The 26944-nt window shown below is 41.1% G+C and overlaps 1 protein-coding gene across 2 annotated transcripts; it reads right to left on the reverse strand.

The window, feature by feature from the left end:
* Window positions 1-1758: 1758 nt before the first annotated feature.
* Window positions 1759-26629, reverse strand: tango2 (transport and golgi organization 2 homolog (Drosophila)). Of its 2 annotated transcripts, none has more exons than XM_012875602.3 (9): window positions 26437-26629; window positions 24297-24420; window positions 15166-15254; window positions 13743-13862; window positions 12607-12724; window positions 5990-6057; window positions 5628-5778; window positions 5116-5220; window positions 1759-3040 (listed from the first exon to the last, which is right to left on the reverse strand). In XM_012875602.3, the coding sequence occupies exons 2-9, from the start codon at window positions 24350-24352 to the stop codon at window positions 2920-2922; spliced, it is 828 nt and encodes a 275-aa protein (XP_012731056.1). In that variant the 5' UTR covers window positions 24353-24420; window positions 26437-26629; the 3' UTR covers window positions 1759-2919. The 2 variants fall into 2 exon arrangements, with proteins under 2 accessions (XP_012731056.1, XP_012730896.1); XM_012875442.3 differs by having other exon boundaries at window positions 5628-5781.
* Window positions 26630-26944: the final 315 nt, after the last annotated feature.

Genomic DNA, 26944 nt, shown 5'->3' on the forward strand with positions numbered 1-26944 from the left:
TTTATTTTACCTGTTTCATGATGCCAAAATAAGGATGGTTTGTTTGATTGGCTCTGACCAGGAGATGTCGCTGTTTGCACGCTGTTATAAGATCACCTGTATCGCTTGCTTATGCGACTGAAACATTTGAGATGTTACTTTCATACGAAGGTGCTGGGAGTTTAAACACCTCAAATACATGATGGTTAAGCCTTCTTAGTTGATCAAATTTAGGCAAAGAAAACATTCATGACTTAAATGTATAACAGTTGCAGTCAGAAGTTTACATAGAATCGTCATACAGAGGAGTATCGTTTTAATTTAGGGGTTTTAACAGTGCATTTATACCAAATAGTCTCCAGGGTGAAAAAAAATGATGGATCATAAATCTTTAGTCGTTTCTAAAAGCAAATACTGGGTGCACAATCAAATAATGCATACAGACTCACATCCTCACAGTTGGAAAAAGGTCCCTTATCATGTCATCAAGCACATGCCTTTGGAGCTACCAACAGGCTTCTGGCAGGATATTTGACTTTACTGTCAGAAACAGCAGGACTTATTTAAATTGGTTAAACTGTAAAAGTATTCCCTACCCTATGAATCGTTTCACGTATTGTCACATTACAACAACAAACACATATATTTTATTGGAATCTTATGTGAAAGACCAACACAAACCGGTATACATTTGTGAAGTAGAAAGAAAATGTACATGGTTTCAACTGGTTTCCTGACTGAAAAATGCGGTGTGCAAAAGTATTCAGCCCCTTTTCTGAGTGCAACCAATTGCCTTCAGCAGTTGCCTGATGATTGTTAATGACTGAAAAGAGTCCACCTGTAGGTGATCTAATCTCAGTACAATTACAGCTGCTCTGTGACGGCCTCAGAGGTTGGTTAAGAGAATCCTGGGGAGCAAACAGCATCATGAGGTGCAAGGAACACACCAGACAGGTCAGGGATAAAGTTATGGAGAAATTTAAAGCAGGCTCAGGCTATAAAAAGATCTCCCAAGCTTTGAACATCTCACATATGGAATTAATGGGAAGATGGATTGGAAATACAGGGAAATCTTGGAAGAAAACCTGTTTGACTGGGGCGGAGGTTAAACTTCCAGCAGGACAACGACTCTAAGCATAAAGCCAGGACCACAATGGAATGGCTTAAAAAAAAAAAAACATATTCATGTGTTAGACTGGCCAGTCAAAGTCCAGACCTAAACCCAATCGAGAATCTGTGGAAAAATCTGAAAACTGCTGTTTACAAACGCCATCCATCTGACTGAGCTTGAGCAGTTTTTCAAAGAAGAATGGGCAAAAATGTCAGTAACTATATGTGCAAGGCTGGTAGAGACATACCCTAAAGACTTGTAATTGCTGTTATTGTTTTTTAAATCATGTATAGTTTACTATTTCACAATTGTATACCACTTCTTGGTTTTGGACTTTCATATAAGAGTCCAATAAAATATATTTATGTTTGTGGTTGTAATGTGACAATGTGTGGAAAAGTTACTTTTGCAAGCCACTGTTATTTATTGATTGATAGATAGATAGATAGATAGATAGATAGATAGATAGATAGATAGATAGATTTGATCCTCAGTGGTTCCTGCGTGTTTCTTGAACATTATAAATAATTTTTTATCCCCTGAGGGGAACCATTTAGATCAGATAGTTAACACTTTGACCCAGTTAGAAGTTTCAACAGCTCTCACATCAAAACTTGTTTTGGAGGCTCAACATTTTGCTTTCTAAGTGAACTCCCCAGAATCCAGACTTCAACCATGTTGGGAATTTATTAACTTTATAATTCACGCCTATGGCAAGAACCCAGAAAATTTAAATACAGTCAAATAATTGTGCCAGGAAGAGCAGTCAAATCACAAGTCAGAATCAAGTCAGTCTTGTTACTGACTGAAAAGGAGTGTGCGGTCAAGTTGGAACCTGCAAAGAGACTTACCACATATCAGATGAACATATTTGAACCAGTGTTTATTACTCTGAACCTGTGTAGATAGGGGAAAATCAAGCATGAATTCAAACTTCACTTTCAAAACTCACTCAAGTTGCATGTTGCACCTTCATTGCGCCACAAAAAGCAATGGGTTTTACTGTATCATAAAAAAAGATGAAACTCCATGATATGTATGCAAATGTATGATCAACACCTTCTATTTAAAAAACACAAGAGTGAATTAGGACCAAATTTGGGGTAAAATCTGTCAAACCAACACAAAAACTGATTTTCTGGCTAATGGAGGAACCGTGTGCTGTTATGGGCAGCTTTGATGAGCTTGGTTTTAATGTTTTATCCCCGTTACCTTGATTTCCTGTGAAGCACTTTGGTGCTGCACAAATGAACTAGGCTTTCTCAAAATGGCTCCAGTGATACCAGATACTAATTATTTGCAAGCATCATTCGCCAGTTTGAGCTTAGACACCGCTCTTTAAATTATAACACCTTGTCCACAATTCTTTGGTGGCATTAGGACACCGATAAGACAATGTGTCTGAACGGTTTAGCAAAAAATTAACTAGATTCCATCCACAATAAGAAAAAAGTAGCATTCGAGCATCACAAGGATTTTATGGCTAGCGGTAAATCTCATTTTAGAAATCCTTGAGCATCCCAACAAGCGTGTTGTGTCTATAAAACATTTTGATTCACAAAAATGTAATTGTCCATTGGCAGTTTATTTAAAGGAGCACACTTTTTTCTTTTTTTTTTTTTTTTAAAAGAGGAAACCCGAAATGAAATCAAGAACAGGGAGGTAATGTCGCCGATGCACGTGAGGCAGCTGGCGTCTAGCTGAAGAAAAACTGCAGAAGAGTCATTCTGCTCTTTGCACTGCGTCGGGGGAGAGCAGCTGCGGCAGAATGGCCGACGGAGGGAAAGGTGTTGCAGAAAGGCACACAGTGGCTCTCCTCTAACTCGTCTTCATGCTTGGAGGTTGAACTGAAAAGAATTGGTACTCCATTTGCTCGTGTCAAAGTCGATCATTGTGCGCTCTGTGAAGGTGACGCTCCCCTCTGCATCGATCAGGATTATTGTGTTGGTCCTGAATGGGAGGGGAAAGAAATAAAAAAAAAAAAAACATTGGTAACTCTTAAAGAGTAAATCACCCAACAGTGAAGGAGAAAGGCTCAAAGTGTACCCCAGTGTTATAGCAAAAACTTTTCTCAACCCTTGAATCTTTTCTACATTTTGACCCATTGCAACCACAAACGGATGGATCTTAATGAGATTGTATGTGATAGAGCGACACAAAGAAATAAAGAAAAAGTAGTATTTAACCTGAAAAGTGTTGCGTGGACTGAGTCAACACTTTGTAGACCCCCTGTTGTTGCATCATCCAGCTGCAACCTCTGCATCGCTCTAAAGTCTTTTGCAGCTTAAAACAGAATTTCTTCCCTCCAGCGTTACCTAAAATTTGACCTGCTTCCATGTTCCCACTGAAGAAAAGCATCCCCACAGCATAATGCTGCCATCACCGTGTTTGGAGGTGGAGCTGACGTTTTCAGGGCGATCTGCAGTGTTAGTTTGCCAGCTGGTACGTGCACACATGGCATTTTTTCTATGTAGGCCAGAAAGTTCAGTGGTGATCTCACCTGACCAGAGCACCTTCTTCCCCGTGTTGGCTGTGCCCAACACATGACTTCTGACCGCGGCTTTCTTTGCTCATGGCTTTATTTAAACACTGGCTTTCTTCCTCCCACTCTCCCATAAATGGCAAATTCGTGAAGACCATCACTAGTAGTTGTCTTGTTGAAAGAGTCCCCCTCAGTGTCCCACCACAGTTTGGAATATTGTTTTATAACCTACACCAGCTTTAAACTTCTCTCAACTTTCTCTCCGACCCGTCTACTGAGTTTCTTGCTCTTCATGATGCTGTTTGTTTTCTAAAGCTTCCTAACCACCCACAGAGGCCTTCACAGAACAGCTGGATTTATACTGGGAATAAATTACACAAGGATGCAATTTATTGACTAAATATGTGACTCCTGAAAGAAATGTGATTTTATTTAGGGGTAATAAAACAAAAGTAGTAAAATGAGGATTTATTATCTGATCTGTTTAGGAGATTTAATATCTGACATAAGAGGCACTTATTCTATGACCTGCTTGTTTGCGGCTCTGCTGACGTGACTGGCCGAGAGTGGGGGTCCGAGCTGGGGACAGATCTCGTTCTAAAAATATCCAGGGGACCCGTTTGTCTTTGTTACAAATACTGAGACCTCTGACAATTTAGTGACCTGCTGTAGAATAATGAAATAACAAAGAAAACTCTGGTGAATTATCTTTAGCTGACTTCTTACGTATATTCCTACTATATACCGATGCAGGCCACATTGTTGAGTTTTTTTTTTTTTTGGCAAAACACATTGAAAACCATTTCTAATTTACCTTCCACTTCAACATTACGTGAAACTTTGTGTTGCTGTAATCACATGAAACCTCAACACAACACGTTGAAGTTGGGGGCTGCAATGTGCCAACATTTCAGGGGGCATGAATAGCTCAGCAAGGAACAGTCCTTCCTGACCCCAGCCTCTTCTGGCTGCATTAAAGTCTGTCTCTAATAATCCAAGGCGCTTTTCTTACTGCGGAGGAGTGATTACAGACGAGCAGTGCGGTCCAAACTTTTTGTCACGTGAAACAAGACTTCAAAGTTCATACTAAAATTTGATTTGAAATAAAATTAAAATGGATCCGTAATTCTGGTTAGAGGTGAAGTCTAAAAAGGGTCTCACATTTTTCTCCTACTAAAAGAAAGACGTGTAATTTCAGAAGTTTTTGGATTAATATATCCAAATATTAATCCAAAAACTATGTAAATCTACATAGGCTATTTTGAGCAATAATAAAATGATATGGATCAGTCTTTCTTCAAAAATGTTGTCTGCAATTTATCAGCTGCCTATGATGGTCGCTCGAATTTGTACTGGTCCTGAACTGCAGGCGTCGGCCGCGGTAAATCACGGAGAGGGCCAAAAATGGCCCCTGGCAGCACAAGGGACTTCCAAGTTTCTATAATCTGCTGTTGCCGGCAGCCTAGTAGTCCTTTCCATCACAGCAGGTGGGAACCAGCAGAGGGTGAAAAACAAAGATTTGTCAAGGGTGGGAGACACTGACCTTGTGCCATAATGAGGAGAGCGGACACATACGGCTGACAGAGCCTGGATCATGGACTTGCTGTAACCGTCACCTTGCAGCTCTTGAATTTGATCAGGTGTGTTCCTACGAAAGAAAGCAAAGAAACAGAAAAAAAGTCTGTTTTCTGACGGTTCATATTTTCTGTACAATCCACCTAATTTTTTAGGTCCAAATATTTCCACTACTCAAAATTTCCGCTCAAAATTAGAGTTTGCTTCCATTAGACTAGTTTATTCCTTTTTTCTTCCTCTTTTTATTGCTAATAATTGTGTGCAACTGTCTGTGTGTTTGTCACCGTCTCACCTGAATTTCCCCATCGCGGGACAATGAAGGGATTCTCATCTTTGTATCTCATCATATTTAAAAACTTCGACTTCTTAATAAGTCGGACACTTAAAAGTTTTCTTTGAAGCCGTTTTCTTATCGGCAGGCTGACGGATCCCAAATCAGTGTGTTTTTTCGTGCCGAGTGTGTGGCCGTTAATCACTCACAGCTCCTCGTTATTCAGGACGTTGAGCAGCTCTTGGACGAGTCCATCGCAGGACAGCGACTGGTCGTTGATGATACTAGTAAAGTGCTGCTTGCCTTTCAGCAGTTTCTTCCACGGCGTATCCAGGAGCGAGTTACTTAAGCCGTAGATCCCTGCTAAGGAGACACATGTGCAAAACAGACAACCCTACACAACGTTAACCAATAGTCTGCCGGTGCCCTTTTGGCACGGACTTGAACAAATAACACAGTTTTAGAGCAATACCAACAGAAATGTCAGGCAAACGTGGACAGGCCAGAGGCCAGGGGGAGAGGTGGAGGGGAAATGAAGGGTTTCTACAGCAACCATAATAAAAACACAGACCTGGATTCAGACGGATGGGCTCCGAGCTGCCTTTGTTTCCATAGTAACACACAGTGTCTTGTTTGGCTCTGGATGGGACACAGCGTCAGAGAAAAATCAGACATTGCGTTCAGAAAATTTAATGTATCTATGTCCAGGTGAGACTGCGGCGGAAACAATCCTAACACACGTCTGCTAAAAAAATAACAAAAAGTGCAGTAAAGATGACTCTACTGGCAAAAAGATAAAAACAGATCATAATAAGTAACACTATGAAGCAGCTCCAAATAAATGGAACTAATAAGCTTGCATCCCTTTTGCAAACAGTTTTAAATAAGAATATACTGAAGATACCGTAACTGCAGGATTTAACGTTGTGGTGAACGAGTGTGGAAAAAAAAAAAGGCTGGGCTTTCATTGTACAATTCAATGCTGCAAACAGCATTTAGCTACAGTGTCACATCTCCTTCAGAACTGGTTTGTTGCAGCGAATTAATTCAATTTGAAAAATCTTTTCTACATCAAGGGCATCTGTCACAGATCTAGTACAGCGGGGAGAATCATAAATTATGACCAAATCCTTTGAACTAGAAGGCCAGCGAACTTTTTGATGTTGAAGTTCTATGACTGCCGTAGCCGTGGCATCAGTCAATCTGAAATGTGGCGCAACACTGCTTCAACATCTAACTCGGATACCATTCCATGAAGGGCTGGCAGCGCAGGGACAGAGCATACTGCCAGGCTGGTGGTTATAACGGGAAAGATTTCACGTTCTACAGCCATGAATATATATTTTGAAATAATGAAACACAAATTATGATCCACAGATTTTTTTTCTTAAAAAAAACAAAACAAAAAACAGATAAAATGTTTTAAGAACATGTTGGTTGCTTGTACAAAACATCCAAAGTCCACAAATTGCATTGACTCAATAATCGCTTTCTCCAACCATTCCTTCAGTATTGTTAGCCACAACAATTAGCTGCAGTGGCACTGTTTTTTTGTTTTTTCTCCGTGTAAGAGCCAAATAAAGGAGAAGATCTGATTGCAGTTGGCATCTTCCCTTCCATCCACTGTACGTGTGGTATTACCTCTAAGTACCTTTTTAAACGCAGAACATGTTGGGGACAAACCCAACATGTATATATGACTACACAGTTTGAGTGGCCTGTCAGATGGCATCCTCAGAATAATGTTATATTACTGCAGTGCGTTTATCCATAACAAGTAAAACACAGGCTGATTATGTGGAGAAAAGTGAGACTTACACAATCACTGAGTGGCTCGCTGATATAAAACAGGCTATTCCAGTGAGAGTTTTTCAGAACAAAGTGCTGACACTTTTTTGCACACATAAGAATAATAATGCTGATCAGAACTAAAGCATTACAACGAGCATCTGAATGGTGGCAAAATTTTAGTTGATCTTATCACAAATAGACATTTACCACTGTGGTAAATTACAGGCAGACTGGGCAGAATGTGCGTCAAGCCTTGGGGAAGGATATGAATGGATTTCTTTAAATCATCAAAATCCTCAAGGTGGGTATGAACTGATGCATGGCACGTCAAATAAGTCCTGTGGTAGACGGTTACTTTTTGTACTAAAGAAAACCCGGGTCCAAAAAAGCCCAACCTGTAAAAGTATAACATTAAATCTAGATAATAAATGACCAGCACCCAGCTATAAGCTTTAATGTCAGAAAACCGCACCACACTGAAGACAATATACCAGGTTAGTCTGACAAAAGCAAATCTAACACCTTTTGAGCAAAGCATGTTCCAAAGGCAGGAAAATGTGTCAAAAGGAGAGAACAGCAGACAGACAGAGGAATCCTCTATGCTGTCAACTGACATCACAAAATCCTTCTGTCAACAGCAATTCCACGTCCTTAATATTGTTTCTTGTACCCGGCGCCAGCTAAACACCATAAATAAACAACGCGGTCTGAGTTCCTATGGGGACAGTGAACACAGCGGCAGTAGACGGTGTTGACACGAGAGATAACAGACACTGCTCCTACCAAGCATTGACGGCAGCCATTTAATAATAATAAAAAAAAACTAAAGGAAGTGTAATCTGAAGGGAAATAAAATAATTAGTAAGGCTTTTGTTTGTCCTCAGTTCTACAGTAACCAGGTAGAAAGAATGAAATATGGGTTTTATTCTCAGTATTGGGACCTGAACTAAAGACCCTCATGCCTGTGATTTGGATCAAATTGATCATGGAGGAAGCAGGTGGATGATTTGTGGATAGAGAGGCCACTTCTGCTATGTGAGTGGCTGGAATATTGAGGGTCCCATCAGCAGGGCTGTGGGTTGATTTGGACAGAGATGAGGGAGCAACGGGGGATCAGGGCTACTGGGCACAGAAAGAGAGAGAGCAAAGAGAGAAGAGGGGAAAAAAAGCCTTTTTTTAAAAGATCTCAGGCAGAGAGGTAATCAGTATGCTGACTGGGAGCTGCTCTAATGAAGAGCCCTCTATGTTGGGGCTGTAGAGCAATTTCCCAGTCCCCAGCTGTGGTGCAGTTGCCTGGGGAAGCTTGGATGAGCTTTCAGCACAGGTAGTGGTGGTCAGGCTTTGAGCCAAGGACAACATACCCTCTGAAAACTCATCACCCAACTCTGCAAGTGCACACACAAACACAGATGTACAGTAAAAGCTAGGGAACGGGGAACAAAGGGTGCCCCCGTAAACATATGGTGTAGGCTGCATCATGCTGAGGGGATTTTTTTCCCTCAGCAGCCACAGGGGATCCATTCACAGTTAATGGGAAAATTGAGGGATAACAGGCAATTCTGGAAGGAAGTCTGTAATAGACTGCAAAAGAGCTAAATCTACAGCAAAGATCCACCTTTCAGCAGGGCAACAACAGCCAGAGCTACAACGTAATGGTTCAGATCACGGGTGTCAAACATACGGTTCCGGACCGCCGAACAATTTATTCCGGCCCGGTGGCTAAATGTGTATATATATATATATATATATATATATATATATATATATATATATATATATATATATATATATATATATATATATATATATATATATATATATATATATTTTATTTTTTTTTTTTCTTCAGTGTCCTGTCTGGCAATGTGGCAATAAGAATTGTTGTCTTAATGCCAAAAAGAGCTCATCAGATTTGACTTTCACAAGTGTAGCAGTACTGCTTTTGCCATAGTGCTCCGCTTGATTTATGAATGTGAATAGTTTTATTATGATTCATGCGGGCATTATCTCAAATGATTTGGACACTACAATGGGAAAGTAGGAGAGGAAAAGAAAGACAAGAAGAAAAAAAGAAAAGGTGAAAGAAAGAGGAGATAAAAGGAAGAGATTGATAAAACAATTATTGAAAAAAAAAAACATGTACTTAGTTTAATTGAAAATCTGCAGTTCCTATATTGTCCACGAGGGGCACTGTGTTTTAATCAGCAGATGGTAGCACTGAGCTTCAGATGTGGAAAATTGATTTTAAATCATTTCTTAATTTTTATCTGTTTGATGTATTTTGTCATGCAGGACAGTGTTTTTAAGTTCCAAAAAATGTGAATAAATGTTTTTCAACATTGTACAATCACTGTGATCAGTTGTTATGCATAACGCATAACTAAATGTTTAACTGAGTAAAAGTATTGTTGAAATTGCACATACTTTTCTTAAAAACGCTGAGGTTATTCATAATATATTGTGTAAAAGTGAAATTCATTTAATATAAAAATCAACAACAAGTCCACTTTTATTAGTTCTATTTAATCTTGTAATGAGTTTACTCGTGTGGCCCTCTTGAGATCAGATTAAGCTGTATGCGGCCCCTCAACCAAAATCAGTTTGACACCCCTGCTTTAGATCAACGCATATTCAATGTTAGAATGACCCAGTCAAAGACCAGAGCAGAATCTAACTGAGTATGTGATTAAACTTGAAAGAATATGTTCAAAGATGCTCTCCTAATCTGACTTTCTTTTGCAAATACAAATCTGTAAAAATAGCAGTCCATAGATATGCCAAGGTGGTGACCTAGCACACTTACAGCTCTAATCCTAATAGCAGTGAAAGGTGGTTTGACAAAGTATTCAGTTAAGGGGTGCGGTGAATACAAATGCATGCCACACTGTGTATTTCAGATGTGTATTTATTTAAAAAAAAAATAAAGAAAAAGTATCCTGTTCACTATACAACTGTGTCCTAATTGAAATAAAAGATGAAATAAAATCCCAACAATATACACTGAGGATTGTGGCTGCAACCTGACAAAATGAGAAAAATGTGCAGGGGTGGGAATACTTTTGCAAAGCAAAGTAATTCAGCTAGGCTTTTCATGTTATGTTATTATATGTGGAACTTACCGACAACCATAAAACCATGAAATGGCTGCCCGTGGCATTCTTGCGAAACCTTTGACATTTCCCTCAGTGCTTCTGCTTCTATTATGTGGTATGTTATCAATGAGAATATCTAAAAAAAGAATTAGATAAAAAACCCTTTTGAGGAAAGATAAATAGGTAGATTAAAGGCCCACTTTGATTTTTCATCATGAAATGACCTCAAAATAGACTTTTGGGTTTGCTATGTTCGATTTTCCAAACATTAGATGTTCTCTTCGTCAAATTCATACTAATTTTTATTTGCTCATTTATTTTTATTTGAAATAACTCAGAATATAAAAATCCGCTGTGATCCATGGCTACTTATTCAGGGCACAGCAATGCTTTGCTCTTTCAAAGAGAATCTGTAATGTTATAAGCTTTTTTTTTTTTTAAAAAAAAGAAAAGATAAAAAAAAAACACTCCTAGTAGAGCATCCTTCAAAAAAAAAAAAAAATAGCTAGAGTTCATCCAACCCTGGTACTTTGGAATGTGTATTATTGGCAGCACCACAATGTTCCTATTTCAGGTCGAGCAAGTTTCTGCCAAGAATCACACAACACATGCTTTTAGGCAGTAAGGTTCAGCTCATTTCTGAGCTTATAATTCAAAACCATTCTGGACTCAAGCTGGAAACAGATAAAGGGAGGAATTTCTTTAGTGGTTGAACACCTAATATAGTATAAGTTTCAACAGATAAGTCTCTAGACTTTATACTTTATAGCAACAATCACCTAAAATAGGATCCAAACCCAAAGTCAGAAGTCGGATACAATCTTGGAAGCGGAGGATTAAAACATCAAGCAAAGACTGAGATGCAAATTTAAATTCTTATGGTTTTATGTTCTCGACGGGAGAGCTAAAGCCCTGGGAACTGTAAGGTGGTCACTGTTAAAATTAACCACAACTCAATCAGACATGGTGAGAAATTATTATTCACAGCGATACTAAGAAGGAATCCCTATTTTATTCAAGCAATAAATCAACATTTTTTTCCCCCATATTAGCTGGAAAGCCTTTATCCCTTCAAACCAAAGAGCCAAAACAAATTCTGAACAAATCAGTGAAGACAAGGAATCCTTTACAACGGAGATTCACACCTTGACTTGAACTCCAGCGGCATTTGAAATGCAGTCGCTCCAAACAGACGAATGAGAAATCCTCTAATTACAACTATAAAGACGAGCCAGTCTCTTTCCACCCGATGCGTTATTGATTGGGGAAGAAACCCCCCCCACACACACACATTTCTTCAGCGCTGCGGGACACATTGCTGCGCAGGAGAAATTAATAGCTAATGGTGGTGTTTATTTAAAAGATGAAGGCTTTCTTTCTCTCACAGTGTTCGCTCTCTATCTGCAGTGGAAGCAGCTGCCATCAGGGGTGGGACAGATTTCAAATTGTTCTTCTATACTAAAAAGCACTACAATCAAGAGGGAGCAGACAAAACAGAAGATAAACAGTGCTTCTTTTTTTTTTACTTTACTCATCTTTAAAGAGTGTGAGTTGTTCCTGACGTTTCTTCACATAGGCACAGATAAAGAACATGTATAGAAAACGTGAAACAATCTGATTTGGGATGTTTTTTGCCGTGCTGGAGCTGTTGGTGGGTGGCTACAGGAAAGACCCAAATTACAGGAGAAACGTAGAGATGTTGAGAAGACAATGTAATGAAAGCCCCAGATTTATCAGTTTGAAATCCAGCCAGAGGCCATGTTAACAGGATACAGGCCCCCTGACATGAAGAATACCCCCGCGTACACCTTTCTTACCCTGCAGGAAGCCATTTGAGTGTGTTTGAACCCAACTTCCAACCTTTCCCTGGCAGACCCTGATACTCGTCTCCATGTTAGCTGCCTGCAGGGACTTTCAGCTGTACCATCTTGGCATTTTGATTTCTCTCTCCTAAGCAGGTCACTAGATTCACTATCTTCAGGCTAGTGAAGACAAATAAAGCAAGTCTATAATTTTAATGCAGTTTAAAAAGTTATTTGTGCGTCCAGGTATTACTTTAGCATTTCAGGTGCAAGCTTAGCATCATTTTGTTATTCCTTGTGCTTTAAGTGGCATATATTAAGAAGCTGTTTTGTGATTCCCTTTTCCATGATGGTCATATATCCCTGTCTCTTACAAACATGACATCACATATGGAAAGATAAATGTTATTTTTCTCACCACAAACATGCTCACATAGATCTGGCTCGCCTGTGTCAGGGGAGAGAAAGTAAAAAGGCATCTGGTCAGCCCACATTTCACTCACTTGAACTCGGCTGTGATGAGATTGAAGCCGTTGTACATGTGGCCTTCTGCAGACACCTTCTTCAGGTAGGAGTAGCTGTCTAGGTCCTTATCCATAAGATAGTTGGATACAAGAAACCCTGCAGAGCAGCAAAAGTTACATCAAACTAAACAATTAGCTCATTTTGTACCAGGCTCAATTGCTAACAGTAACTAGAGATGTCCTGATCCGATACCAGGTATCCACAGGTACACTGTGTGGATTTCGCGTCAGCCAGTGAGACGTTTGCCAAAGTTTAAAAATCAACTCCTATATTTGAGTGCAAAGATGCAAACATTTAGTCTTGTGGTGATTAGCAAGTCTTGATTTTTCTTAACAATCAATGTGGCCTCATGATGAAATTTGCCTGTATTGACTGTATTGGCTGCTGCAGCTTCCTGCCTGTGACATATGACCTGATCTGTGCTCAGATATCCCCCAACAGTCTGGGAAAGTGCATCCGAAATACTATTCATTCAATCTTCACAACCTTTTACAAAAAAAGCAAAGGTATAGGTGTACGATTTTCCCGCACATATATATAAAACGAGTCATATCCAAACAGAGAGTAAACATGCTAACGTTAGCCTAGCCCTTCACCTCACTGCTCCACATTAAAACACCATCAATAATAATAAAACAACATATTAATAAGGTACGTGAGTGCACTGAAGGCTGTGACCGTTTACATTTCAGACTTTCAAAAGTTCTGTATGTTTCATCTGATGCGCGGCCAGACGTAGCATTTTCCTTCGTCTAGCTAACCTGTGTTGGAGCAGCAAATAAAGGCTGAGCAGCAACAACTACTGCTGGGACAAAACATTCACTGCCATCAGGAAAACCTGATACTGTGGCACCCTGAACATCATTGGTGAGTAATCTAAACCAGTCAACACACTCCTAATTTAGACCACGTGTACACTTATATAAGTGTAGTATGTTGTTTTACAAGCTGGTGAGTTTCCAAGCACATTCACGTCAACATTTTCATCAAGAATTGGATAGCAACCACCATCACTGACATCCAAGACAGGAGACTTGGCCAGATGAGGGGTATAGCAGCCGACATGTAATCAGGAGATCTACTCGCTGTGGGGACTCTGCCAAGGCAGGCTTACCTCTTCCTTGTGCGTTGGGGTTAGGATGTCCTTCCATGTAGTTTGTGATGGCAGCCAGCTTGCCCCTTTTGCTGATTCCCAGCCATGATCCACCTTCTTTACCATACTCTAGGTCCAGACCTGGTCGGAAGGATTGGTGCAATGTTTAATCGACAGTGCCCTGGAAAGGTGTTCATATTCACTGAATTGTTTCACATTTTGTCAACATCGCAGCCACACACTTCCAACGTATCTAAATGGGATTTTACGTGACAGACCAACACACAGCAACCTCTAATTGTGAGGAGGAAGGAAAACCTGACAAGTATGGGGTGTGTTTATATTAAGCCCATTTAATTTTGAATCCCCAAAATAAAATTTGGTGCAGCCATTTGCTTTCAACGGTCACCTAATCAGTGAAGAGCAGACTCTAATTTACTAAGGGGCAGTGAGTAGTTTAGTTTCATAATAAATACTTCTGTGAAGACCTCAGAAGTCCGCAAAAAGCTCACTGGCTCTAAAATATATCTGTGAAACTTTAACAGACAACTTTTAGTAAAATTAACACCAGAATGATTTGAATTACACCCTCCATGTACATGTGTGCACATGTAGCATAGGTCACTAAATAACAAAACCTCGTCAATATTTGTCTCCATTAAGAAAACACTTACGTAGGAAAGACTACTTTAAAATGTTGCGTCTCCCCGATTGAAACGGTGTCAGCCCATGAATCAATCAGCTACTTTCTTCTTTCCGGGTTCCTCGTCTTCACATTGTCCTATTAAAAGGTGAGTATGTCTGCAGCGCTTCCTGGTGATCAATTAAGACAGGTCCTCTCCACTGAGAGCTAAATGGTCCCATTCCTCTGGGAGGGGGGGCTGCACAGATCCCACTGGGAGCTATTGCTTACTTCACTTCATGGTCTGTCTCCCTCAGGGGCCCACCGCTGCCCCCCCCCCCTTCCCCTCACGCCAACCCTACAGATAAGGCAGGGCCATTTATTCCTGTCGCATCGCATAAAAACAGCCATCAATTACGGCCCCGCTGGTGGAGTCCTGACCCCTCTATTAAAGCGGCGAGAGGAGATTGATGAACAACGAGGTTATGTCTGTGTTTCCTTCTTACGCAGGAGGAAAATAGAAAGAAAAAGAAATAGAAAAGAAAAAAAAAAACAGCAAATGATTGATTTCCTCTGTTTGGCTAAAATGTGCATCGGGAACCTGTAAATTGAACGGAGTTCAGCTTGCTCTGGGTGGGTTTGTTCTGAGGCAGATGAAGGAGAAAACTGGAGTGTGAAGTAAAGGACAAATCCCGCCTTGGTTCTAGTGAGGCATTCAGCAAAGAATGTAAAGGCAGCCAGTGATAAAAGGCTAGAGAAACAGTGATTAAGGCTGTGGAGATTGTCCAACGGAGACTGCGGGTCTCTAATGTAACAACTTACCGCTGAGGATTTCGCTGTTGGTCCCCCAGAAGTCTGCAGCTTTGGACGGTCTGTTGTAAAACTCATCTCTGTTTGCAGCCAAAATTAGCCTGAGGAGATGGAAAAAGAGCCCAGAGAGGTTATTCTGCTAGCTCCGTTCAAAGAACCGAAAGCTGGCGACAGGTGAGCTTTTTCCAGTAAGCTGTAAAAGCCCTGAAGTAAATAGCAGAAGAAAAAAATAATATGTCATTTAGATACATGGCATTGATCAGAATGAACTTGGAAGCTCAGCAAGCGGACATGTTATGTGTTGCTAAGATCAAATTGTCAAAAAAAAAACCTCAAAATAAAGTTAGGCAACTTGTGTCCTTTTGATCAACGGTATAAGAAGCATTGTTAAAAGAAACAGTTGATTTTCCTTTAAATGGTGACACGTCTGTAAGTAAAACACATTTATGGGTTGAGCAGTGGGCTATTTGAGCTGTGCCCATAAAGACCCTGCCAGATTCTCTCTGCCAAAGCCAAACAGCTTAAGCTGCTACTGACTCGTCTTCGTTGCTGCTGTCCTGGATTGAGTTACTGAAAGAAACAAGACAGGTTAGCAACTAAACAATTTGCACAGAGTGCGTACAGAACGAAATTTCGTTTGCATACAGCTTGTAAATTGCAGTAAAGTTAAATTACAGTATAAGGTGCAGCAGTGATTTAAAAGTAAACAATTTAAATGTAGACAATGCAGGAGAAGTCACAGTGTACAGGTGAGTATTTTTTTAAAAACATTTGTATGTGCAGAATTGATTGTGCAAGGGCACTTGTGCAAGAATACAGCTTGTAATTTACAGTAGATTTAAAATACAGTATAAGGTGCAGCACTGAATTTAAAAGTAAAGCAATTGAAATGTAAACAATGCAGGAGAAAGTCACAGTGTACAGGTGAGTATTCAAAAAAAAAAAAATTGTATGTACAGGATTTGATGGTGCAAAGGGCATTTGTGCAAGAATGCATGTAAAGCCAGAGTTATGTGCAAATTAATTTCCTCAGACACAGAGAGCTTGTTAACAGAGAAACACAATATTAAGGGATCTAAAACGTACCGCCAACATAAACTCCCCTACATGTTACTTAAAGCTCCCCTGGTGTAAATGACCCCTCCTGACGTCTAATTCTCTATCGGACTTCACTGACGTGCCGTGCCTGCAACACAAATATCTGTGTGACCCGCCATAAATCTCCTGGGACGCGATCGGCAGAGTGAGCACGCAAGGTTAAGCACGGCGCTAAACTTTGACCTGTGTTATGGCTGGGACTAACCCGCTGAGTGATGACGTCATTATGTTTATGCCATTAACCAGAGATGGATGGCAACTAAGGTTTTTTTTTTTTTACTATGTATACTTTGATTTCTTAATTTAGCCAATAGGAACTTCTAACTAGTAACCCATGACTTACTGTTTCCGTGGGGTATAAATACAACGTGGCACAATGGCAAACCTCCTAACCGTCCTGCTCAGTGTGCTCCCTGTGTCACCACGTTTCCACGACAACCATTAAAGCCTTATCCAAATGCCAATCAGCTGTCTGGAAGTGAGGCCAAACGTGGAGTTTGCTGAACTCTGCTGGATCTGTGTGTGTGTTGGTCAGGCGAACCTAAGCTGGAGCGGTTTCAGAAACAAACACTACAAGTAAATCTGATGTGTAAAAAAAAAAAAAAAAAGATGTATACGTTAAACAGTACGCCGTGTCCACTGTTAGGAACTGTGGAGGATCAGATGATGGGCTATTTATTTTTCCTTCCAAAAGGCCCGTGAAATACCAGGACATTTTGATCTCCACCAGGAAAGTGAGACAAAGTTGGGAAACCCGCTGCATTTATTACACGTTATGCTCCACAACTGTGCTGACCACCACGAACACCAGCTGATAAAGTATCCCCCTGCAGCCTGTAAGTTCACGCGGTGCGGCAGCCTGCTCAGTACAACACAGGCCACACAACACGAGCCTTGTTCACTGACTTGGAAATATAGAAATCAGCAGAAAAAAAAACAACTAAACTGCTCATCACTGCAGCTCCTGCTATATTTTAAACATGTGGGCAGCCAAAAGTCCAACTCCTGTTACGCTGCTGTAGGAAAACGGCTGTCATGAAAGTGGCACTCAGAACTTTGTATACATTGCTGGAAACACATCATCCTAATTATATAGTCGTACTAACTGCTGTGACGTTGCCAAGAGAAACGAACATTATACCATCTAATCATATCTCCATTTGTCTTTCTTTATTCACATTCGAGCTTGGATTTTATAGTTCTACAAAGTCCCTAACAATAAACTGTACGGACTCAAACCGCTGCACGCTCGCCCTGAGCCTGGCTGTGGCCCGCCGATGGGTCCTCCAAGATGGCAGCTGAAGCGCGAGACCAAACTCTCCTAATAGGGGTGTATCAAAGGCTAATGACAGCCTCTTGCAACCGCACTGTGGGAGTCACCGCTGCTACTGGAGACAAAGCAAACACTAATGATGCTACACAGGCAAGAGCATCTGCTACCGGATCCTAAGGGCTGGATCCCATGCAAGCGTCTCGATTCATAGTGTCAGCCAGCCAGATGGATCGCGTTGCGGCGTGGTGGGAAGCAGAGACGGATCAAAGCTAAACCGGGACTCCGCTAGCGTTTAGTTTGGTTTTGCTCAACGAACGGAGGTTGTGAACTCGTGTGCAAAGATACCGCGCAGCTCTTGCAGTGATTTATCTTGAACCTTAAGAAAAAGCCAATTTGGCATCCGTGCGAATCCTATGAAATAAACTGCAGGCGTGTTTGTTTGTGTTTAGGAAAATGATCTTTGCAGCTTTAGACCTGGGAAAAAACATTATTTCACCGTTTAATAGCAAATAGGTGAGCAACAAGAATGTTCCGAGGGTCCTTTTCTGAGCACGCTGAGCATGCTGGGAGGTGGTGGTAGGGATGAAGCTTTAGGAGAGTGAGCAGGAGCCGTCAGCACGGCATGAAAGATGTTTGAAAGAAATGTAATCAAAAATAAATGGCCAATGTTGGCGATTCTCCTGCAAATCAATCCATTCATTATTTTTTTTCTCACGGCTTGGCTGTGTGTTAACAACATGAGCAAGCCAGCTTAAGGTCAGAGCAGAAGGAAAAGCAGACAGCCTTTCTAGTCCAACGTGTTTCGTGTTGCAGCAGATGACAATGAGGTAAACAGAACCTCCACAGCCACCCAGGGCCTTGTTTTCTCAGCATTTATCTGACAAAAAACGAGCCAAAAATGCAGGAACAAGGTGAAATAAAAACTATTATTCATGAATCAAGCTGATGCAACTATGTTTAGCAGCTAGAAGTTATACTCATTGTTTTAAGCATGAACTCAAAGTTTGGGGGCACCAAGCAGGTTTTTACTGACGGATAGCGATTTACGGTCGTCTTGATTTGGATTTTTTTTTTTCCCAAGGACTACACACAAAAAAAGAAAGAAAAGAAAAAGCACAACAGAGTTTTTGCACTGAGGCAGAAATTTAGAATTCAACTGAAAATCAAGGAAATCTGAGATTATCCCAATTTATGCATTTAAGCCTGTTTTATGCATTAAAGCCTGTTCTCTGGAACTTTGTCTCCTTTTAACAAACTCAATAAATGATATTCAAGTAAAAGCTGATAGCTGATGCCTTTACTGACCAAAATGGTGGGATTTATCTTTAGTTTATGCTTGCCTAGATTTGCTATTAAACGGTAAATTCATTTGAAAAACACTGACGGCAGCTGTAGCTACTAACATAGCTCACCACCGTCAGGGTGTGAATGAATGGGTGAATGACTGACTGTAGTGTAAAGCACTTTGGAGGTCGTCAAGACTAGTTAAAGCGCTGTACAAGTCATTTACCCTTTAATTAAATATCATTGGATAGACATTACTATGAAATTAAAGAGAATGTCAAAAGTGTGTTTATTAAAAGATGAATACTTTGTGTTGCACTTAACAATTTCAGTTGTAGGATTTGAACTTTTCTGTAATAGTTTTGCCCTAATTAAAAACTAAAAGCTTCCATCTGCATCAGCCACATGTACTGGTGGACCAAATCTTTCTTGAAATGCAGCTGGGGGAGGGGGGGTGGGGCATCCAAAATGAGTACAGGGGACAAAAAAAACACGGGAGAATTCCTCTTATGCGAGCAGTCAAGGAATACTGAACGTTACACACTCTGTTCCTGCTGTTTGGCTCGGCCTTTGTACAAACAAGTGTGTAAGATGTAGCTTGCTTGTTCGTCGCAGGTTGTGTGTACCGATGTTCCCGCCTGGCAACAATTACAGTGTTTGTACCTAAGAACCACTAAGCTGAATGAGGGTCCATCATGATTACGTCCTCTTTGTAAATGCCGTCCACAATCAGCTCACAACGGGCTTCCCATATAAACACGGCTATTACAAAAGCTGCGTGTGAGGCAGATGCTGTGTTTTTTTTTTGCTGGTTTATTGCTTATTTATATTGTTATTGTTTATTTATGGATTCAATAAATGCAGCAGAGCTCTACTGTGTCCTACGGGTCAAAATCACATTACAACGACTCTTAGATGTTTAGGGAGTAAGTGTTGTAAACAAAAAAAAAAAAAAGAAAAGAAAAACTGGCAAAAGCAGGGAAATAACAACACAAACCAGAAATTGGTATTCAAGATAGAAAAGTAACAGCATGTGGGTAATCACTGACTCATTTAAGCTGATTATGAAGCCATTTCCCTCCAGCAGAAGCATTTCTGTTATTTTGTTTTGAGATGGTTTAATAATTGCGCCTAATAAAGCGGTAAATTCATTTGAAAAACGCAGAATATTCTTTCTTTTCTGCCTGCAAAACTATAAAACCCTTCAAGCAAATAGGCTTCTAAATATATAGACGTACATAAATGTACCAGGACACGAGGCATTGCACCTTTCCCCAGGTCCCAGTTAGTACTCCTGACACACCTCTGCTGTCCTCTCCCTCGGCAGGGTCAGGGTGGCAGAGGGACGGGCATGGCACATAGAGACTGCAGGAAATGATTTTTAGCAGCGCTGAGTATTTATTTCCTATTAATATGACTGTCTAGTTGAAGCTTTTGTGGGGGAAATGTGATTTGTAATACATTTTAACGGTATTAGTCAACCTAAACCTTCAACTGCAAACACACTAATAAATCACAAAGCAAATAAATCCCCAAAAAAGACAAAACTATATCTGCCTTCCCACACATCAGAACTTCAGTCCCATCCCACCCTTTTGCAGATATCCTCTAGGAAGGCCTTCCACAACGTTTAGCGTGTTTCTGGAAGTTTTTGGCCCTTCTTTGAAATGAGCATTTGTGCGGTCAGACACTGATGTTGGACAGGGAAAAGGCCTGGCTCACCATCTCCGCTCTAATTCATCCCAAACACTCTCTAGCTGGGTTTCCATCACAGTTTTTTTTTTTTTTATGTGCATTTTGAAATATCGCCTGAGAACAGGTTGATCGAAGCAGCAAAATTCAAAATGACTTCTTCAGTTTTGCAAACATGTCTTAATGTGCTAATGTGCTTAAAAGATGGAAAGACGTTTGCCCGAATAAGTTCTGATGTAGCGAACATTTACTTTACTTATGAGCCGGTTTTTTTCTTCATTTTTGTTATTGACATCATATAAAATAAGCAGGTACAACATTTACAATGCAATATACACAGACAATAAACAACAACAAAAAGACGGTTACTTACATGCACACAGTACAAACATAAATACGGTGATGGCCGCCTTGTTTACTCCCCTCACCACTGACACTGGATTAGAGATGTGGCCATTATTAATTATTTTACATCGTGTATCATTATATAAGACTTTAACCCAGTTCATTAGCGAGTCACTAAAAATAAAAATAAAAATCAAGACAATTAAAAATAACATTCAGATTAATTTTATGAAACGCTTTTTCCAAATCAGCAATAAAAATAAACCCTTTTGCATCATCAGTTTCATAACTTTCAATTACCTCCGATAATTTTTTCCGATGTGACGACCTTTTCAAAACCCTGATTGGTCATAATGTATAATACTTGGCAGGACACAGTTAAGCCTTTGTGCAGCTCATTTTGCAAGTATCTTTGCGTCCCAGCATTGAAGCGCGATTAGCAATTTTTAATAATCTCTGGAATTTTATATTGACCTCCGGCTTCCTGCTTCAAAAACAGTGTTATAATCTCTGTGGGTGTCTGTCAGATGGCCAACCTGGTAAGAGTAGTTAAAACATGACAACATAGGCTGTTTCAAGGTATGAAAAAAGTCTGGTAGGCCTCCACTGGTATGCCGTCGACACCAGGTGTTTTTCCTTTTTGAACGGACCCAGCCGCTTCACTGAGATTAGTCCCTCACGCGTCTGTTTCTGTGAGTTTTACATTGCAGGTATTTGGGAAAAGGTATTTAGTATTAACTGAACCCTTCACTAAATATTCTCTTAAAATATCTCTGTAGTTCAGTCAGAATTTCCTCTTCAGAGTGTAATAATTCTCCATTCTTCAATGTTACTATTGAGATATGTATATATTTTTTTAGAATAACTTTTCTTTTGGTAGTTTAGGAAGAATTTAGTGCATTTTTCCTCCGTTTTTCTTTTTAAAACAGGTAACTTTTTAAAGAACGCCTTTCACTTATCAGCTGTTTACGCCGTCAGCGTTCTCCTGGATATTCCCATAACACGCATAAAATAAAAATCACTTTTCTTTCTTTTATGTCTCCTGGCTGCAAGCAACATCGCCAGTACCGGCTGACATGACAGAACGATTGCGGCTTGCCTGATAGCAACACATTCCTGATAACCTCGCTCCCTTTTTTTTTGTTGATACGTGGTTTTCCACTTCCTGTTTATTGGGGCCGTGCGTAATAAACAATAAAGACGCTTGATTTTTCCTCAAAACACTGTTATTAATGCCTCGAAATCAAATGTACCAAGTCACTTTTTTTTTTCCTCTGCCTTCAGTGATTGTGCTGGTTCTCACCCTGGGGCCGTCTGGTTGATTTGTGCCACGATGCCTGTTGGCCCCATCTCTTTCTGGGTCTCACCCCTGGCATTGACACTACTGGAAGACACATCCTTCTCATTATTTTTGGAAGAAGGAGCAGCAGCATCGTCCAACAAGTAGCAATTCGGAGGCACTCGGATGCACCTGTTGTACGAGCCTCCTATTCACCTTTCCTGATTTGTTCCTGTTTAAGCAGCTGTGCTCCGTCATCCCCGTCTCAGGCCGACTGACAGACTAGGCTAGGAAAAAAAGGGGGATTTACAAACTCGTGTTTTGATAAAGAGAGCTGGCTATGAGGCAGGGATACTTGAAACTGCTGATTTGATCGTCTTACACCATGTGGGCCAGGTCTCCTCAGCCAATAGGCAAGCTGACCAGGGCATCTTCCAGCTTGAATGTCACTTGCTTTACGGCTGCGCCACAACCCTGACGGTCACGATTCTGATATTTCAAACTTGATGCCGAGGCTGAGATAAATAGTCGATGCTGCAGCATTTTCTTTCTGGTTAAGAGCAAAAAAAAAAATCTACAAATAATTACAATTACCTGCTTAATTAGGGCAAAACCAACGGAGGACAGATCAGCCCTCGATTAGAGAAATATTTTAATTGTTTGTCACTTCCTTGTTTGACAAAACAGTAGCTAACACTTAGCCTAGGTGTTAATATCCTTTATGGAAGAGTTTACTATCAGTAATATAATAATAATTTACAAATGTTTACATTTATATGTTTTTTTATGGTCAAAATACGTGACTGGGCCTCTTTAATCCCCCAGCAGCAGATCATTGTTGGGATGAACAGCTAAATGGTAAATGGACTGAACTTATATAGCGCTTTTCCAGTCATGCTGACAACCCAAAGCGCTGTACACTATAGCCACATTCACCCAGTCGCTCTCACTAACGCACACACATTTATACACCGAGACGCAGCTCGGTAGGCAACTTGGGGTTAAGTGCCTTGCCCAAGGGCACATCGACATATGGCAAGGGGAAGCTGGAATCGAACCCACAACCTTCTGGTTGCCAGACGACTACTCAACCTATCAAGCCACAGTCGCCCACAGCTGCAGGGAGGCTGAGTGCGTCTGCTGTTGCAGCGCTGCAGTCAGAAGATGTGCCACCACTCGGGTACATGTCAATGGCTCAGTTCATATTAATGAACCGAGCCAAATGAGAATCTCTGAATTAATCATTTTTTGGTATCCAATCGATAATTTAGCAACGGTTAAAGCATCCCAGCAGTGATGTCTAGACTTTGTGTTTAGTTTTGCTTTAAGAAAAGTGGATAAAAGCTGCTGAAAATGATTCTAAGGAGAGCTACAGAACTCTCCTGAGCGAGCGTCGCTCTAAACGTATTGGTGGGGGGCGACTCTGTTAAAGTTCAGATGCCCTTCTGCAACATCTGACATGCCTGCCAACTGCTTGTGTGGAGTTGTGTGAGCCCGGTTAACTTGTAGACTGGAATCTTTAACAGTGGGACGAGCTCCCGCGGCCGTGTTGCTGTTCATTAAAACACGTCCATCTATGTCTCCCACTCTGTTGCATCCAGACTTTAACAGGGACGACGACCCATTTTCTGCAAAATCTGCATTTTGTAAGATTTCTGGCGCATGGCCTGCGTTGCGACATCCCCCCCCCTGACTATATTCCGGGTGATTTAGCCGACTCTCACTGAACTCTAACACATTCATTTCACAGTCGGCTTGCTCAATGTGTGTCCCATCCGCAGAAAGACCGCGGAGGACGTTTTTTTAAAGCTGATCTCAAGAAACGCTTAAGTGAAAAATGATGCCCGGGTCGACTTTTTCCAGCTCTGAAAAGTTGCTGGTCTGTCCTTTACGCCAGTCAGAGATCCTTTAGCTGAGACAGATCAAGAATTACACACACCGTCATTTATTCCACAATAACCACTACGGACAAAGCACTCCATCACCTAGCTTCTTTAACTGGCTCACTGTTGTGTTCCAATACACAAGTGCATTAGAACATGAAGTAGCCTCGCTTGTAAGCTTTTTATAAGCACATTATAAGCACTTGTCAATCGGTCAATACGTGTAGCCCGATCAGATTAACCACGCGCTTACTTTTCATATCAAAGCATGGAGGTTTCTCTGCCTTACCTGTAGGCATTTTTGGATGCCGGCCGGGGATCAAACTTGAAGAAGATTATACACATGGATGTTCTGGGACTTGATGACAGGAGTATCACTCACTCCACATCGGTCTTCAATTAAAAAGGTGTATCTGAGGCAAAATGGAGAAGCAGATTAAAAAAAATCTGGAAGGGTCGCTTTACACTCGACGCACTCTGAATGACATGCAAAGAAACTGGTGGAGTGAAAAATATTTTTTTTACAGTGAACTGTCAGCTATACCCCATCTCCACCGGTAGCGCCCCCTACAGGAAAGCATTCACACGGTTTGAACTTTTTTTTTTTTTTTCACACTTTGAAATGGCACAGCTCCAAACCTCAATGGATTTCATGCGAGGAATGAACAGGGTGAACGCACAGCGACTCATTTAGAAACGGAAATAAAACGCCACATGGTTTTTCTAATAAGGGATCTAGGTCCGAGCTTTGACTGGGCCATTCAAACTCGTGAAGAGGGTTCAACTTAAACTACCGTATTTTCCGGACAATAAGTCGCAGTTTTTTCTCATAGTTTGGCCGGGGGTGCGACTTATGTGTGAAATTATCACACATTTTTACCGGTATATCATTACACCTGTTATTTTCACACCAAACAGAAGACAAGCTTTGCGCGGTCGACCGGCGGAGCGGAGCGCCTGTTATTTCACTATATGCACGCGCGAAAGCAACAACAAAAAAAACGCCTGTTACCGTCAAATAGAAATGCCAGCATATCGACTTAGGTTTTTTTTTTTTTTTTTTTTTTTTTTTGGAATGTTGACGAGGCGGTTGCGTGAGTTTGGCAAAGCGGCCGCCTCGCCAAGATAGCGCTGTGGGAAACACTGGTACAATTATTCAGCCTGTTGTTGCCTCCGTTCTATTTTTATTTAAAATTGCCTTTCAAGATGACATGTCTGTTCTTGATGTTGTATATTATCAAATAAATTTCCCCCAAAAATGCGACTTATACTTCAGTGCGATTTATATATGTCTTTTCCTTCTTTATTATGCATTTAATGGCTGGTGAGACTTGTACTCCGGAGCGACTTATAGTCCAGAATATACGGTACTCCATGTTAGCGCTGTCTTTATGTCAGGGGTCATGGTGCGGCCGGATGGTTTGTATTTTGCTGCCTCCAAAAAGTTTTTTCCTCCAGGACTGCCTTGTATTTGGCTCCGTCCTTCTACTCATCAACTCTGACCAGCTTCCCTGCTCCTGCTGAAGAAAAGCTGCAGGGAAGGGTGCTAGGGTTGATATTTGGTGATCATTTTCTGCCAAACACAGCATTGGATGTGTGTGTCCTCTACGTGGCTTGCGGAAAACTTGAGCAGCTTTCTTACAACTGAGGCGTTCTTCTTGCCGCTATAAGGCCAGGTTTTAAGAAAACGCAGACGTTAACAGTTCTCCTGCAAACAGATCGATAGATGCAGAGCGACATTTAAAGCTTGGGACATTGCTTAACAACCCAAGTCTGCTCTGAACTTTATCCCTAACCTGTCTGGTGCGATGGTCGCTCCTCGTGGCCGTTTACTGCTGTAATCCAACAAACCTCTGAGGCCTTCGTAGAAGAGTTATAGTCATACCGAGACAAATCCAGCTGGACATCTGAAGGCGATTGGTGGCTATGGGTTTTATTTAGGGGAGCCGAAGGGAAGTGGGGACCAAAATACAAATGCTTACCACGCTTTTTGATTTTTCCTTGAATAAAACAAATAATACATGTCAATTTCCTTGGCGTTAGACATTATACACTTTGTGTTAATCAATCACATACACTCCAAATGAAATTCACTGAGGTTTGCCAGTAAGTGACAGGGGTGCGAATACTTGAGCCAGGCGCTGACCCTGACAACTTAATAGGATAATGGCTGAAACCTTCCCCGTATATCCCACTTTATGGTTCACACTATACCAACAAGGTCGAATTGAGAGTGACACAAAGTGTTGGTATTCATTTCCCACGAGCTGAGCTTCACAACCAGCCAGGATAACTGCACCAAGTATCCACAATGCAGCCCACTTTCGACACAACTTAACCCATGTTAAGTCGTTGCTTAATAACTAGCTACCGTTAGCATTACTAACAAGGTACCGCGATGCATGGCACGTGAAAGTTCAGCAGCCTACCTGACCCGCGTGACGCTACGGAACAGACACGGGGGCTTGTCCGGCAAAGTGTTTCCCAAATCGCCCTGAACACCATTTACTGCTAAGAGCTACTATTCCATCTCCATTCACACTCCCTTGTTGACAAGCGCTTCCAGAGAGTCGCCTCGATTTGTCCTTCGGGTCGAGTCGGGGTTGGCCTCGCTAACGACGTCTGTGTGTTTCATCATTAACCCCGCCCTTCTGAGCATTTTAAAGTGCACAGAACGAGCGCACGCCTAGCCGGGCTCAGAGGTTGGCTGTGAGTCATGGCTCCGCACCATTTACCCTTCGGCGAGGCAAGCGACACGCCAGTCAGAAGGGAGTTTACGCTAAAATAGGACAATAGTATTCGACAGGTGGACAGAAGATGTTCGCATCATTGTGTTCTCTTGTATCAATCAAATGTCGTCAGTGAGTCTGCTTCACACCGTTAACAAGCAGGAAAATCTTGGTGGCTCGGGTTTAGGTTTCGCTCATTTAGGCTGTC

This window comes from Fundulus heteroclitus, chromosome 12 (assembly GCF_011125445.2).
Source record: "Fundulus heteroclitus isolate FHET01 chromosome 12, MU-UCD_Fhet_4.1, whole genome shotgun sequence".
Lineage (NCBI taxonomy): Eukaryota > Metazoa > Chordata > Actinopteri > Cyprinodontiformes > Fundulidae > Fundulus > Fundulus heteroclitus.

Excerpts from the sequence above, each read along its gene's own strand:
- tango2 (XM_012875442.3), bottom strand. The coding sequence starts at position 24,352 with ATGTGTATAATCTTCTTCAAGTTTGATCCCCGGCCGGCATCCAAAAAT. Across the intron at positions 13,863-15,165 it reads CAACAGCGAAATCCTCAGCG|GTCTGGACCTAGAGTATGGT; the intron begins GTAAGTTGTTAC and ends CCTTCCGACCAG. Across the intron at positions 5,221-5,627 it reads GTCCTGAATAACGAGGAGCT|GAACACACCTGATCAAATTC; the intron begins GTGAGTGATTAA and ends TTTCTTTCGTAG.